The following is a 15857-nucleotide window of genomic DNA, read 5'->3' as shown; positions in this document are numbered from 1 at the left end:
AAATAATAAATAGTAGTTGTTATTATGCCATTATACTCTCCTAAAATTCTGTTTTTTTAAAAAAGTCATGGCACGTCTTCATAGTTTAGAATTATCTTTAACTTTAAAATAGAATTCCACTGTGAATCCTAGAGTCCCTTTAAGTCCTCATCTGACTTACCCACTAAACTGTGACCGCGACAGGGACAGTAGCATGGCTCAGTCAGTACTGCTAATCTGTAGGCATTTGATCTGCTGAGGATGTGGCCCCCATGCTGAGGATCATGGTAAGACTTGAGATCACCAAATTTGTTTTTCTCCTTTCCTTCAGAACTTTCCTCTACATTCCCTCTGTCTGACATTTCTCTTCATCAGGCAAATAAATGTCCTATCCTCTGGCAAACTGCTGTTAGGACTAGTTATGGGAAAAGTCCTATGTGGATCTTTAGCTTCCTGAATAGGTAAAGTACAAAATCCAAATAATGGATGAAATATATTCAAATAATGGTATTGTTTTTATTTTTTATTTTTTTACGTTCTGTTTTATTTTATTTATTGTTTATTGAGGTATAGTTTGATGTACAATATTATGTAAGTTACAGGTGTACCAGATAGTGATTCATAATTTTTAAAGGTTATATTCCATTTATAGATATTATAGAGTATTGGCTATATTTCCTGTGCTATACAATATGTCCTTGTAGCTTATTTTATTTTATACCTAGTCGCTTGTACCTCTTAGTCCCTTCCCCTTATCCTGACCCTCCCCCACTTCCCTCTCGCCACCGGTAACCACTAGTTTGCTCTCTGTATCTGAGAGTCTGCTTCTTTTACGTTATATTCAGTACTTTTCTTTATTTTTTAGGTTCCAGAAGTATTGTTTTTAGAGTGGAAGCAGTGAAAGTTTGTTTCATTTGTCATTTAACTGTAAAGAAATAGGGTCACATTAAATAGAGCTACTATGGGCCGTTAGCCACTTGTTACCACACAGGTGTTTTCCAGCCTCACTGGAGGCCCTCACTGCTACCTAGAAATCTTGCTCTATTTTCTTAGTTCTCTTTCCTGTTCTATATGGAGTGACATCAAGTCTGCTCTTGTTTCTCCTAACCTCTTTCATCTTCCAGAGTCTCTCTTCACACTCAGTAGATTTGACTCTTACCTGCCCAAAGGAAGTGCATCTTTCAAGTATAATACACCTCAGTTTTGCAACAGAAATGTACAATCTTCCTTACACCTAATCCAGCCTTTCCTCCTTCCCTCCAGGTATAGTGGAGGATGTAGCCCTCCATCTAAGATAAATTACTTCACTGTGCTTCACATCACAAGTCCTTCTACCCCTCAGGCTCCAGCCCTGTTTGTTACCACATCTTCCTTTGTTTTCAGGCTTTCCCTCTCTACTGGCTCCTCTACATCAACAAATATAAGTGCTCAAGTCTCTGCTGCATTGAAAATATGAAAACTCAATCTGACATCACCTTTGAGCTACCATTCCGTTTCTCTCCTTCATAATTAAACTACTTGAATGAATTACACTCACTGAATCTAATTCTTATCTCCCACTCATTCCTCAGCCCACTGTCATCTGTCTTCCCACCCTGCCACTTTATTCAGTTATTATTCTACTCTGTCATTGTCACGGTAACACTCCATATGCCTTACAACTCCCCCTTAACATGTTGTATACTCTCAATTCTGTGACTTTGCCTTCTCCCCATTTCCCTCTTATTTTAATGACCACTCATTTTTTTTGATGATCCCTTTGTATGCACTTCTCTCTCTGCCCATCCCACACATTTTTATTAACAGTTTTATTGCAATATAAATTAAGTATCATAATATTCACCTGTTTAGTGTATAATTCAATGGTTCTTTATAGAGTTGGGCAACCATTATCATAATCTAATTTTAGAATATTTTCATCATTACAAAAAGAAACTTTGTACCTGTTTCAGGTCATTCCCCATCCCCTTTTACTTCAGCCAGAGGCAACCATTAATCTATTTTTTGATTCTATACATTTTCCCATACTAGACATTACATATAAATGGAATTGTGCGATATGTGATGTGTTATGTCTGGCTTCTTGTTCATCCATGTAATAACATAGTACTTCATTCCTTTTTATTGCTGAATAATATATCCCACTGTATGGCTATACTACATTTTGTTTATACTCCCCAGTTGATGGACATTTGGGTTATTTCCACTTTTTTGGCTATTATGCATAATGCTGCTATAAATATTCATGAACAAATCTTTTTTATGGAATATATTTTCAATTCCCTTGGGTATATATCTAGCAGTGGAATTAATGGGTCATGTGGTAACTCTATTTAACATTTTAAAGAACTGACAAACTATTTTCCAAAGTCATAGTAATATTTTACACATATGAGGGCTCCAATTTCCCTACATCCTCACTAGCCCTTGTTATTTTTAGTCTTTTTCATTACAGTTATTCTAATGGGTGAGAAGTAGTATCTCATTGTGGTTTTGATTTGTATTTCCCTAATAACTAATAATGTTTCATGTACTTATTGTCCACTTGGATATTTCTTTGGAGAAGTCTATTCAAATCCTTTTCCCACTTTTAATTGCATTATTTGTCTTATTATTGACTTGTATGTGGACTTTAATATTCTGGATGCAGTGCAGATTGATCATTTCAAAGAACAAACTTGTAGTGCTCTTGATTTTCACTACTGTTTTTCTATTGTTTATTTTCATTCTATTCTTTTGTATTACTTTCTTTTTACTTGCTTTGTGTTTACTTTGCTCTTCTTTTCATACGAATTTATAATTGTGAATTACCCTTTTAATGTACTACTTTAGCTGCATATTCTAATTATCCATCTCGAAGTATTTTCCAATTTCCACTGTGATTTCTTCTTTGACCCATTGGTTATCTAAGAATGTACTGTTTACTTTCCACATATTTGTGAGTTTCCCATATTTCTCTCTACTGTTGATTTCTAATTTAATTCCATTTTGGTTAGAGAACATAATTTGTTCTCTGTGTATGATTTCAACCTTTTTAAATCTATGGAGGCATGGATACAGGCTAGCATACAGTCTTTTTTGGAGAAGGATCCATGTACTTGAGGGGAATGTATATTTCCTTGTTTGGTGGAGTGGTCATTAGATGTACGTTAGACTAGTTGTTTTATAATGTTGTTCCCCTGTTGCTACTAATATCCTTGAGCTACCAGGCCCCTCTTAATTGCTCACCATTAAGATCCTCATTGTTTTCAACAATGCCCTTAGGCGTAAAATATTCCCTGGTTCTTTTCCAAATAAATTCAGTCCCTTCGGACAAAGCTGTTGTGCTTAGTTCTTCTGGCCTGCTTCTCCACCCAGGCAGAAACTTCAGACAACTATACCTGAACTGGGGATGGATGTAGTAGGTCACTTCTGCAGTAACACCCCACTAGGCATTTGGGGGAGATGGTAGCACCTGGTTATTTTTGCTTGCCTATTTCCATGTAGAAACTTCGCCCTACAACTGAACTTGGGCAGAGGAGACTGGGATCCCACTATTACTGACTTCTCAGGTCTGAGGTCAAGCCCTCACCCTATAATTGGGAGTTAGTCCTCTAGCCTAGGCTTGCCTGGAATAGTGCTTTCGCAACTTGGGGCTGTGGTGGAATAAAAGACACTGGCACCCTCCTCCTCGGGTGAAAGTATAGACCTAAATTAGGAACTGGGGAGATAGGGAGCCCTGCCTTCTCAGATACATCCATATCTGGAGTAGAGCTTGTCACACAGAGCTGGGGAAGATGGAACAGGTTATAGCTCAAATGCCAGATCCTATTTTAACAGAGATTTAATAGATTTTTTTGAACACATGTTTATTCATTTGCCATATGCCCTTCTGACGCTTTCTAGGGATTTTAAACGTGTGTATGTGTATGTGTGTGTGTACACATACATATCTGTCACCAGTTAAATGGTGTATCACTGGGGAGTGGGTCCACAAAGGATTCTCACACTGTTGCCAGTGACTAGGTTTCTTGTCCGTTGCAGAAAGAATTCAGAAACAAGATGCGGAGGTTAAGAAAGTAAAGCAGGGATTTACTAAGGAATAGATAGTACACTCTCAAGGGGGGAGCAGGTAGTCTCAGGTGAGCAGCTGTTCTGAGTTTCTTTGGCAAGTTGGTAACATAGAATGTAAAAATGAATGGGTGGAATTTTCACTGGGGAGGGAAAAGGTTTGGGGTCTAATTTCCTGATTTTCATCCCAACTCCACCTTCCTGAGGGGAGGAGAGATTTGTGTCCATATTTAGTCTGGATCAGAAGTGTCATGGCCTCAGTGTATGATGGGTACTTCTAAATTACAAGGCTAATTTTATTGAAACGAGGGAATAATGAGCAAAAGGTTACATTTGGATACTGGAGGTTCCTGCCTTTTCCCACCTTTCTTTGTCGGCCTCCAGGCCAATTGTCACCCCAAAATGTGTGACCACTTATCAGCCCAGAGGTTCCTGCTTTTCCTTCTCTGCCCAGGGACCCCTGTTGTTCACATGATGTACGGTTTCTTGCATTTGGCCTGTGCCCCTCCTTTTCACCCAGTTCCTGCCATTTGGTCTGTGTCCCCCTTTCTCTGCTCATATCTAGCTATCTGCCTGCACTAACAACACAACTGTTCTGGATGTCCTGCACCTACCCTTCAGTGTTGATTTTCCTCAGGGAGATTTTCACTGTCCTCTCTCCACACCCTCTGCTGGATGACCTTGTGTATACCCACCTGTTCACCTTGCCCATCTACTGATGTTTCCAAAATCTATACCTTCACCTCATTCTTCTTTCCTAAGCTGCATGTCTGTGTATCTCTGGCCTTTTGGACATGTCCAACTTAATGTCCTAACAGTTATAAAACTAACCTTATCATCTTCTCAGCCCTGCATAGCTGATGCTTTCCCTCTATTAGAATCCATCTAAGGGAATGGTACCATCGACTCAGTTGCTCCAGCCAGACATCTTTAAATATATCCATGATATTTACCTTTCTCTCATCTCCAACATCTTGTTAATCAACTCATGCCCCTTTTAACCCTGTAAATTTCTAAAATGTGTTCACTCCTATCAACATGGTCAGTTCCCTAGTTCAGGTCACCATCATTTCACACCTGAACTATTATCACAATCTTCTCTCCCTTTTCAAATAATTTTCTACTCTTAATGTCATGTCTTCTCTCCTTAAATCCCTGAACAAGTCACATCAGACCCTTTATAATCTGACTTTTTCTTACCCCACTGGCTTCATCTCTAGGAGATCTTTTCTTCTTCTCTACATGTTCAGACTATGTTCTAGACATAATGAACAAGTTCCTATTCCTAAAAGCACTATACTTTATCCGGCTTCCAGAACCTCACACTGGCTCTTCCATCTTTCTAGAATATTCTCCCACTACTTCTCCTGGCTAAGCCCTGTTCACCTTTCAGGTGCCAAGTTACATGGTACTTTCTCTGAGAATCTCTCTTCCTGGCTAAAGCAGGTTAGTTCCCCCTACCATGTGCTGGCAGAGACCACTGAATCCCCACTATCATAAAAAAGTCCATTTGGTGTGGAAGTTCTTGTTTTGTCATCTGTCTCCCCAGTACACTGAGAGCTCCATGAAGACAGGCGCCATTTCTGATTTGCTCATCCCATGTAGCCCTAGAGGTAATAGAATTCATCGCCTAAAGTTCTGAATAGTTTTATCATAGCTAAAGCTCACTTGTAAGGATGGAGGTACTAGATAAATGCAAATACTTTCCTGTTTATTCACCAGGTTCAAACTAGATGAAAAAATATTGCTTAAAGACTCGAAATTTTACTGATTGGAACATGATAGAGGATCTTTATTCATATATATATACAATATATTAAGGTTTAATTTGGGGTTAGAAGAAGGTAATTATAAATAGATTGGACAGCAGGGTGCTCTTGGGCAGCAAAATATTCCTAGGAAGGGTTTCCTGGCTCTAAATAGAATGCATCCAGGACTGGGCCAATTACTAAAATATACATTACAGAGCATGATGCTGTGGCTGGTGCTGTTGCCAGTGTATGTGGCTGGTGTCTAGGTTCTCGTCCCGTCCCAGAAAGAATTCAGAGACGAGACACAGAGGTTAAGAAAGTAAAGTGGGGATTTAATAAGGGAGAGACAGTGCATTCTCAAGGGGAGAGCAGGCAGGCTCAGGAGAGCGGCTGCCCTGAGATTCTTTGGCAAGCTGGTTATGTAGAGTGTAAAAATGAATGGGTGGAATATTCATTGGAGGGAAGGGTTTGGGGTCTTATTCCCTGATTTTCATTCCAACTTCACCTTCCTGAGGGGAGGAGGGATTTTTGTCCTTATTTAGTCTGGATCTGAAGTGTCATGGTGTCAGTGCATGATGGGTACTTCTAATCTGCAAGGTTGCTTTTATTGAAATGAGGGCGTAATGAACAAAAAGTTACATTCAGACACTGGAGATGCCTGCATTTTCCCACCTTTCTTTGTCGGCCTCCAGGATGCTTGTCACCCCAAAATGTGTGACCACTTATGAACCCAGAGGTTCCTGCTTTTCCTTCTCTGCCCAGGGATCCCTGTTGTTCACATGATGTATGGTTTCTTGCATTTGGCCCGTGCCCCTCCTTTCTGCCCAATTCCTGCCATTTGGTCTGTGCCCCCCTTTCTCTGCTCATATCTAACTATCTGCCTGCTCTAACAGTACCACCTACTAAGAATGATTTTGCCATCTATTGATGTCTTTGTAATACCTAAAAAACGAGGTCTAAGTTTGAATGGGTAGGTAAAAGGGAAAGAGAGAATTGATACCAACCCTGTTCTAAGTCCTCTATACCCTCAGCACTGGCCCCAAATAAGTCTAAACCTCTTGAGGTCCTGGCCTGCTTTTCCACACTGCTGTGTAGGGGTTACACAAGGGCACAGTGTTAAGTCTTCTTGGACTATAAGTGGGCTTTTTGGTTTCCTATTTACTGTCCTGGGGAGAGGTGGAGCACTGAGTTCACTGTAAGATATTGTCAGTCCTATTGTTCATCTTAGTATAGAGCATGAACTTTGGAGTAAAATAAACCTGAATTTCTATCTCCAACATTCTTGCCCTTTGATCCATTCCATTGATTTCACACGTACAACTTTGATCCTGGGAATATAAATTTGAGACACTTTGAGTACTGTTTAGAGATTGGATTGTGGGAGCAGCTCTCCTTTCTCCATGGGTATAGGAATCACTTTGTCCATGATTTGAAGCTGCAGACTCTCAGGTTTTTGGTAGTGATGGGGAGTGGGGACTAGAGGGACTTTCTAAGCTATTTGGAGTCAACCTGCATTAGGGAACTGGTCTAGCAATGGAACCTAGAAAAAGATCGGACATGTGCAGTAGTTGTAAATTATGTTCTTTGTTATTACATTTGCCTCACATAATCTAGTAATCCTCATTAAAAGTTATGACCTTGTCTCTGGTGTGCTGTAGGGAAGTAGGGAAGGATGAGGGCACATTCTAGGGTAGGAAAATAGAAGGGGAAGAACAGGGTTCCATTTCCTGAGTCCAGAGTGGTGGTTCCTGGTTTACAAGTTGGAAATATCACTGTGCCCACAAGAGCACACAAGGGACAGAGGGTGCAGAGAGGTAGTAACATACATGGTAGCTTGCTGAGGTTCCAGGAAAGACAGAGGGAACTTTCTGGAAAACAAGGTAGTAGCAGGCCTATTTTTAGCCAATATACTGCAATTATGTGATTTAACAAAGGGGCACCCCCTCTGAATTGATGTCCCACCCCGCTGCCAGCCTCAGTGCTTGATGAGTAGTGAGTTTGTGCAGAAATTAGGAAATGAAAAAACCAAAGGCAAACAAAACAAGCCTATTCCACTCTGCGTCAGGGCATGGTAAGGACAGAGCTTGGTCTGGATTTCACATTCAAGCTTTGTGCTACACCTGCTACACTTGTGCAGGACAGAAGAAGCACAAATTCCGTAACGGCCCTGAGCATTAGACTAAAAGACTTCAAGGAACAGCAAGGTGCCTGTGTGGTGTGTGCTTAACAATAAAAGGGGTCATGGATTTTTGGAAATATTCTGGTGGAAGGGGCTCACCTGTGCCATCCGTGTTTGGGTTACATAAGTTTATATTTGAAAAGAAAAACAGCTGGAATATATATATTTGAGATATATATATTGAACTTGGTTATTCTTGGATAGGGGGATCATGTGTGATTTTTGATTGATTTATTTGGGGAAGAATTTTCCAAATTTTTGGAAATTAATTTTATAACTTAAAAATGCAATATTTTAAAGCTAAATTTTAGGATGGGGAGTGTTGTCTCACCTAGAACCTAAGCTTATGTCCACCACTGGGGTTCAAAGTTTTCTGGCCACATTTGACATACTGATGGGGCTAAAAGTCTTTTTTGCACGTAGACTTGGAAGACGTCCAAGGGAAGAATTCCCACTAAGGGAAGAACAAGTCTGTTAATGTTAGCTCAGGAACAAAACCCAGGTTTTTGGAGGGGAGGAGAGAGTCTGTCTGGCTGGGATGTGGATTTGTCTTCTGACCAACCTTCTCTACTTAAGTCTTAGGGATAGAGAAACTCCAAAGAATTTTGTTTTCAATTTTTACTATGGAAATTTTCAAACATATACAAAAGTATAGAGAATAGTAGAACGAACTCCCAAATATCCATCACACAGCTGCAATAATTATCCATTTATCACCAATCCCATTTTAACTATACACTCACGTACCCCAACCTCAAATTATTTTGAAGCAAACACCAGTAGCGTATCATTTGTAAAATTTACAGTATATTTCTTTAAAAAATAAGGATTTAAAAAAGAAAAATAACCACAGTACCATATCACACCTAAAAAAAACCCAATACATTGAGGAGATGTATTATTTCAAATTCTGTAAGGATTGTGGGAACAACCAATATATTTCACTGGTACCATGAGGAAGGGCGCAACACTCAAATGGAGCCCAAGTTTTTTTACTGATGTAATTGCTTTACAATGCAAAAGAAAGAAAACGACCATATTAAAGCCACGTCAGGGCCTTTGTAGGGAGCTGAGAAAGAGTGCTGATATCACAAGCCCATGTCAAAATGCCATAAATTTCCTCTAAACATCTTTGTCATTTTCTTAAAGTTGCTCTCCTGGATGTAGCTGATCTAAGCCCTCTTTAAATCTTTCATTTTCTGTTCCCCCCTCACAGAAGTTTTCTCCCCAATGCCTTTTCCAAGTGACGACAACGTAGCTGTCTCTCAGTCCTCTCACATATAGAAACCAGGTAGAATGAGGAGCTAGCTGAGTTTACTGGAAACGGGGCCGAAAACTGTGGCCAACAGAATCAGTAAGAGATGCAAAAGAAACCTAGGCAAACTAAGTGGTATAATTAACTCTGGAACCTGCCTACAGCGGTCTTTGTTGCCTCTGGCATCAAATAATACAGTATACTGAATCTGTAAAATGAGAAAAACAATCTTTTTTTCAAAGAGATGTTAAGATTACATGAAAGAAGTGGTTAGGGCAGTGCAAAAAAAAAAAACCACTGTATTATTTGTGTATCATTTTAAAATTTTTATAAAAATCACAATATTCTCGTGTTCACTGTATTTATTTTTATAGTTAGTTTTATAGCAAGTGATTTTTCTGAATAAAATTTTAAACAAATTAACAACAGTACAAAAACACTGAAGTTGTTACACAAAGGACTGATCCTACAAAACGTCGCCCTAAGGGATGGGTAATCTTAAAACTGTGCTAGCCCCTGTGTGGAATAACATAGAAATATGAGTAATAATTCTTGTCTTTGAACATCTTACAACTGCCTTAAAGAGTTTCTGAAATACCTGATTCAGAAAAGCCACACATGTGGTGCCTGGACAGCATATACTCTACTAGCACCAGATTGGAAGGGGAATATTTTGCAATGTAGTGATTACAAAATATGAATAGAATCAAAGAACCTTCAGTGATGCCAACCATACTTCAAGTAGTGTCTCAGATGTAGAATCTGCAAAAGAGCAGGGAAATGTGCTCCTTGCTCTCAAAGATATCATAGTCTAATGAAGAAGGCAGACACATCAAAAAAGCACAACAAAAGGCTACAGGCGCTGAATTAAGAGTCTGTTCATGTACAATAGTACAACCACCAGGGCAAGAAGGTCAGTGGAATAGACAGGGAAGGAGTGTCCCAAGATGTAGGAGGAAAATCAGATGAGCTGTCTCCTTGGAAACATGGAAGTGCTCATCTATACTTGACAATTCCATTGACCAATGGTTTACATCAATGACTCTTCCAAAGCAATCCTGGACATCTTCGCTGTTCATCTGGAAAAACAAACCAATGTCCAATTAGCAGGCTTATACTAATTTACCAATCCCTCCTACTGACAAATTTAACAAAGGGTTGATTATCTGCATCACTCACTTCGCATTTAGAAAGCCATCACAAAATTATCGAATGCAGATGCAATGTGAGTCTGGATCAGCAGCTGAGGGAGTTACAGGTCGATATATATTACAAAACAAAAAAGTCAGGAAAGCAGTGATACCAGAAGTTTGGCAAAAAGGGGGCGTGGTCATCTAAGACATAAAAAGTCCTAAATTCCATGTTCTGGACTCTGGGCTTATGGAAATTATTCAGGCTGGTTCCTACCCATCAAAAAGTCTGTGCTCTAGTGGCCACAAAGCCATGCAACAGGTTAAGTACAACAGACTGTGAGAACCATGAGACCCACAGAAGAGGGTATCTTGACCCATGTGGTCAGGAAAGGCTTCTCATAGGAAAAGTTTATGAAGTATCTATTTTTATAATCTTCAATTTTACATTAAAAAAGCTGAGCATCAGACAGTTAGATAACTTGGCTGAAGTTACAGAACGAACAAAAACTGGAATTAGTGTTCAAACCTAGTTCTGTTTGACTTCAAAGCCCCAATGTAGTTTGTATCACATCAAACACTCATAAAAATGTCAAGTTTTACTTCAGTCACCAGTGACTTCTCCACTTCCTATAGTGCTGTCTGCCCATAAAACATTTAAAAATCTGTTAAATACAGTACAACAGTTTATCAGGAGACAACTATCAGGAAAATACTGATAAAACTCTGGTTGTGCCTGGCAGCTCCCCCATAAAGGACACCTGGAAGGAAAAGATCTGCCCAGACAAATATACCTTATTGTGTGTGTGTGTGTTGTGTGTATACACATAAACACACACAATTTCCTGAAAAAATTTATACATTATAGACACAGCACCAATTATTTCCAGTGTCTCTATGTACCTATATTAATCTCTAATGTTTTCTCTATATATATTAAAAGAATATATGCTGTTTATAAAACATGCAGACAATAAGTTTCTGATTCATTTCTGCAAACCTCAATTATCTGTGGAGAGTAACCTTTCCCTTTTTTCTCAAAAGGAGGGCTGAAAAACCAAACAACATACAAATGACTTTTTAACACTCTTAGAAGGAAAAAAAAAATCCCAGCTGTACATCACTCTTTGGAGCACTGAGGTGGTAAAAATTTTCTATATATTACTTCTGCTCACCTGTTTAGCCTGAAACTCTTGGTCTTAAAGAGAAATAAAGAAATCTCCTTGGAGCTTTAAACTATTCTGACTAGGATGGGTTACAGAGAATATTTCACAAAACTACTTAAATGAACCTGACAGTCAATCGTGAAAAAGGGCATGACTCATTCTAAATGTTTCTAGCAAAAAAAAAACCCCACAACATATTTATAGGCTAAATTCTTAATAACAGGTTAATATAAATATTGTGCATTTTTACATTTGTCAGATACTTAATTTAGAAACCAAGTAAGATGATGCACTGTTACCTCTAAGAATAACAAGTTGAGCCTCCAAAGTACTTGTGACAGCATACAGGTGGAAGGGGGTTTTATCTACAAAAATATCTATGAAATAAGAATCCAGTATATCTGCTGTGATGATGTTAATGTAGAATTTAAAAATCTTATTGAATAACAAGGTTATTGGGGGGAAACATCTTTGGGTCTAATTGAGATTGTATGAATAGTAAAAGTCAATTTGTTTTGGAATTAAAAACATGTGCTCAAATATATTTGATATATATCACTTTCTTAGAGAAAAACAGGAATCATATTTAATCAAATGATATATTTCAGATGATAAAGTTGCCATTGGTCTTAAAAATCCACTCCTTTTTTAGTTACATTAGTACAGAAAATGTTTTGTGAATTTAAATGTGTACTTTATCTGTACTTCCATGTGTAATTAGATTTGTTTTCAAAACAGTGGCACCAAATTTCTTTAGAAGGTACAATGGAACCCACTTTTTAGAAGCCATCATATAAACATGTTAATAATTTGTAGAATCAAAATGCAAACCACATAGAGAAAAATAATTGAGTATATTGAAGAATAAAACACTCAGAGCACACAAGGGGGCAGCACAAAAGATTACACACTCAAAAATTCAATATATAAAGTTCAAAAACAGAACTATTCTATAGTCTTAAAAGATAGGAGGGCAGAGGACTGATCCAGAGAAGGAATGCAGTGGCCTTTTGAGTTACAGGCAGTGTTAGTTTCTTGATCTGAACTCTGCTTACATGTATGTGCTCATTATGTAAAGATTCATTTTAGTGTACAGTTAAGATTTGTCGATTGTTCTGTGCGTATGTTGCCCAAGAGTAAACTATGAATTAATTTTTTAACAAAGGGTAACTTCTATTTAATCTTCAGCAGTAATTGTGTTTAAAAACAGGTTGCTTTAAGGACTAACAAAACGTTTTAAATAACCATTATTGTCTACTTTATACTCATTATTTACTAGTAGGCTGTTTTAAAAATGCTTAAGTGTTCTATATGGAATGACCTTTCCACCCTGATATCCTCTTCAGAAAGTAGGTTGTCTCTCTACCTAACTGCTAACATGGCTAGAAGAATAAAGGTAGTTCCGGAACACAGACCTACGCACTTTAGATAGGATTCCTGATCTCAAGCAAGTATTGAAGCAAATGTTAAAGCTTTTAACTCGGCACCCAAAACTTGGTCCTGTGACACAAAACAATCTTCATGAGAGAGCCATCATTCAGGTGCCCTAACACTTTGAGAAGTCTGTAACAGCTGAATAACAAGAAAGCTAACTCACTCAACTGGGATGTAATTACCATATAATATTCCATTCCTTTGGCCACTGGTATTCAGACAAGTTTAAGCAGACTATCGCAAACCCAAATATTTCAAACAACTTTCTTTGAAAGACTAGTTTATACTGAGAGAACCATGGCTGTTCTAGGGCACTGAGAAAGGAGCAAAGGGAGCTGGAAGTTGAGCATGCTCAATCACACTCCATGAGTACCGTTTTCATAATATGTACGTATCAGGCTATGTGCCATTACGATACCTTTCCGAGAGGCTGTTTACTCTATAAAATATTTTGCTAAACGACATTTGGGCTATACGGGAAATGGCCGTTTCAAGTAAGTAAAAAATTACCAGTTGTAAAAATGTTCTGAAAATCAAATCATCTACATATGAATCAAGAAATTTCTGAAAAGGGCAAATGAAATGACATTTCTGAAGATAAAATTATTGTTCACTGGGGAAAGGGCACAAGATGTACAAGTTCTTAAATACTTTTTTGAAATTCAAAACTGGTCCTTGAAACCAATTCCCATCTTAGAAGGGCTTGCTGACAAGGGCTAATGCTGTGAATGAGAAAACAACTTAAGACAAACAAAATTAACGAAAATGCCACACAACCAAGGTGATCAGATTCTACAGGCCTTCCCTACAATACGAACCCCAAGACTGGTACCAGAAATGCACCCGCGCCCCGCCACCCCCCCACAGATACGCGTGAAATGTAAAAACAAACCACAGCCCTTATACACGTGTACACACACACACACACACACACACACCACCCCCACCCAAGGGCTGACTGAGTGCCTTTAAAAAACAAAACAAACAAACCCATGTGGCTTTGGCTTTCGGAAATACGTTAGAGAGCTACCAAGAAGCGATTCTGAGAGCATCTGAAAAACGTGCAAGTTGTCTGAAAGCAGTGCCTGGCCACTGAGACAGTTTGCAAGCGTGATTCAGACGTCTGCCAAGGAAACAAAAGAAGCCTCCCTCCTCCCGGGGAGACCGCACACGGAAAGAGAGGTGCTCCGGGCACTCTTTCTCCTAAGGCAGGCGGAAAGCAGAAGTCTGTGCAGGAGCGGTACATACTAGGGATCGCTCTCTGGCAGGGACGGGGCCATGGAGTTTCCATTGGTTGGGGAACCGCCCAGCTTTAGTTTTTCCAGATATTCGGCATGCACGGGCTTGTGGCACTGGAGAACCTTGATCGCATCTTCGATTTTGAACCACTCTCGCTTCCTCCCAATGCTAACCGAATCTTCCCAATCCTCCAGAATCTCAGTGACAGTCAGTACATACACGTACGTTCTGTGCTTGCGATCTTGGTTCTGCTCGAAAATGCCCAGGAGCCGGCCTAACTTCCCCTTGACTCCCGCCTCTTCGTACACCTCTCGGACGGCCGCGCCGCCCGGCTCCTCCTCGGGCTCCATGCCCCCGCCCGGCACGATCCAGCGGTCCGGGTACCGACTGCTACTCACTAACAGCACCTCGTCCTCGCGCTCGCTCCGGAAGCACAGGCACGCCGCCCGCTTCTTGAAGCCCTCCGGGTCGTAGGTGCGCGTCTGGTTCGGCTTGCACTTCATCGTCCAGGCCGCGCGCCGCTGCTCGGTGCCTGCCGCCGCCGCCGCCCGGTGCCCGCCGCCGCCGCCGGCCGGCCGAGGTGCTCCGAGGTGTTCGGGAGAGAAAGGGCCGCGGCGAGGGGCGGGGAGAGAGGCGCCTCAGCCCGCGAGCCCCCGGAGCTGGGGGAAGATGAGGCGGGGGCGGGGACGGGGGCGGGGGCGCGCGAGGTACGTCAGTCGGTCCGGCCCCCGCGAGGCCCGAGGGTCCCGGGCGCAGACGCCTGAGTGGAAGAGGCGCCGCCCCCGCCGCCGCCCGGGAGCCCGGAGCCCGCCACTCAGCGCGCAGCCCACCCGAGTCCCCGGTGCGCGTCTGCCTCCCTCCTCTCCTCCCTCCTCAGCCGCCCGGACCGGGGTTGAGCGAGGTGAGGCGCACTCGCGTGCTCGTCCGCGTCCCCAGGCGCGTGCGCGTTCTGGTCGGAGGGCGGGGGGCGGGGGCGGGGGTCTCGCGGCTCCCGCCGCTCGCGGCGCCTCGGGCCCACTGCGCAAGCGCCCCGCCCCTCTCGGGCTGGGAACCTCCATCCCCCAGGGTGAAATCCGCCGCATCGTGACTGGGGCCGAGCTGCTGTCCACGTGCGCCTTGGAGCCAGACGCGGCTGTGGCGCGGCCGGTCGTTTCTCCTCACCCTCCCCACCGGGCTGCAGGAAACACACACGCAGTCGTTTCACACACGGTGAGGCCGGTCCTGTACGGATGCTCATCGTCATCTCCCACGGTGAAGAGTACCTGCTTATTTTAGGAAGGCCCCGGTTGGGTCAAGATGATCCTCCGTGTTCTTGGCGAAATAGTACCTCATGTTTGCTGAGTCACATCATGCGGGTTCATTTCTTCAACAGGTTCTTCACCTTGCCAGGCGTCTTGGCACAGCCCATATCTGAACCCTTTTCTTGAACCCCTGTTGACATCTTACCTAACCTCTGGTCCTCGGATTCCTCACCAGTAAACTCCACGCCTGCTTAGTTCAGACCTTTGCACTTGGGGTCCTATTCACCAACAGCTGGAGAAGCAGCGTAAGTAGTGTTTTATTAAATCCCAGGAATCTCCATCGTCCACACACTCCAGCCTCCTCTCTCTTTCTCACTGAGAAGTGCTGGTTGGGGTTTTGGAAAACATGCCTATGGCAATCCCTTCATATTTT

The 15857-nt window shown here is 41.5% G+C and overlaps 1 protein-coding gene across 2 annotated transcripts; it reads right to left on the bottom strand.

The window, feature by feature from the left end:
• Positions 1–8562: 8562 nt before the first annotated feature.
• On the bottom strand, positions 8563–15131 carry NUDT11 (nudix hydrolase 11). Of its 2 annotated transcripts, XM_010964127.3 has the most exons (2): positions 14193–15127; positions 8563–10293 (listed from the first exon to the last, which is right to left on the bottom strand). In XM_010964127.3, coding segments are annotated over exons 1-2 (495 nt in total). In that variant the 5' UTR covers positions 14687–15127; the 3' UTR covers positions 8563–10292. The 2 variants fall into 2 exon arrangements, with proteins under 2 accessions (XP_010962429.2, XP_074215278.1); XM_074359177.1 differs by lacking the exon at positions 8563–10293 and having other exon boundaries at positions 14192–15131.
• Between the last annotated feature and the right edge of the window lie 726 nt (positions 15132–15857).

Source organism: Camelus bactrianus, chromosome X (assembly GCF_048773025.1).
Source record: "Camelus bactrianus isolate YW-2024 breed Bactrian camel chromosome X, ASM4877302v1, whole genome shotgun sequence".
NCBI classification, from domain to species: Eukaryota; Metazoa; Chordata; class Mammalia; order Artiodactyla; family Camelidae; genus Camelus; species Camelus bactrianus.
Note: the sequence above shows the minus strand (reverse complement) of the source record. Positions and strands in the feature narration are given on the sequence as shown.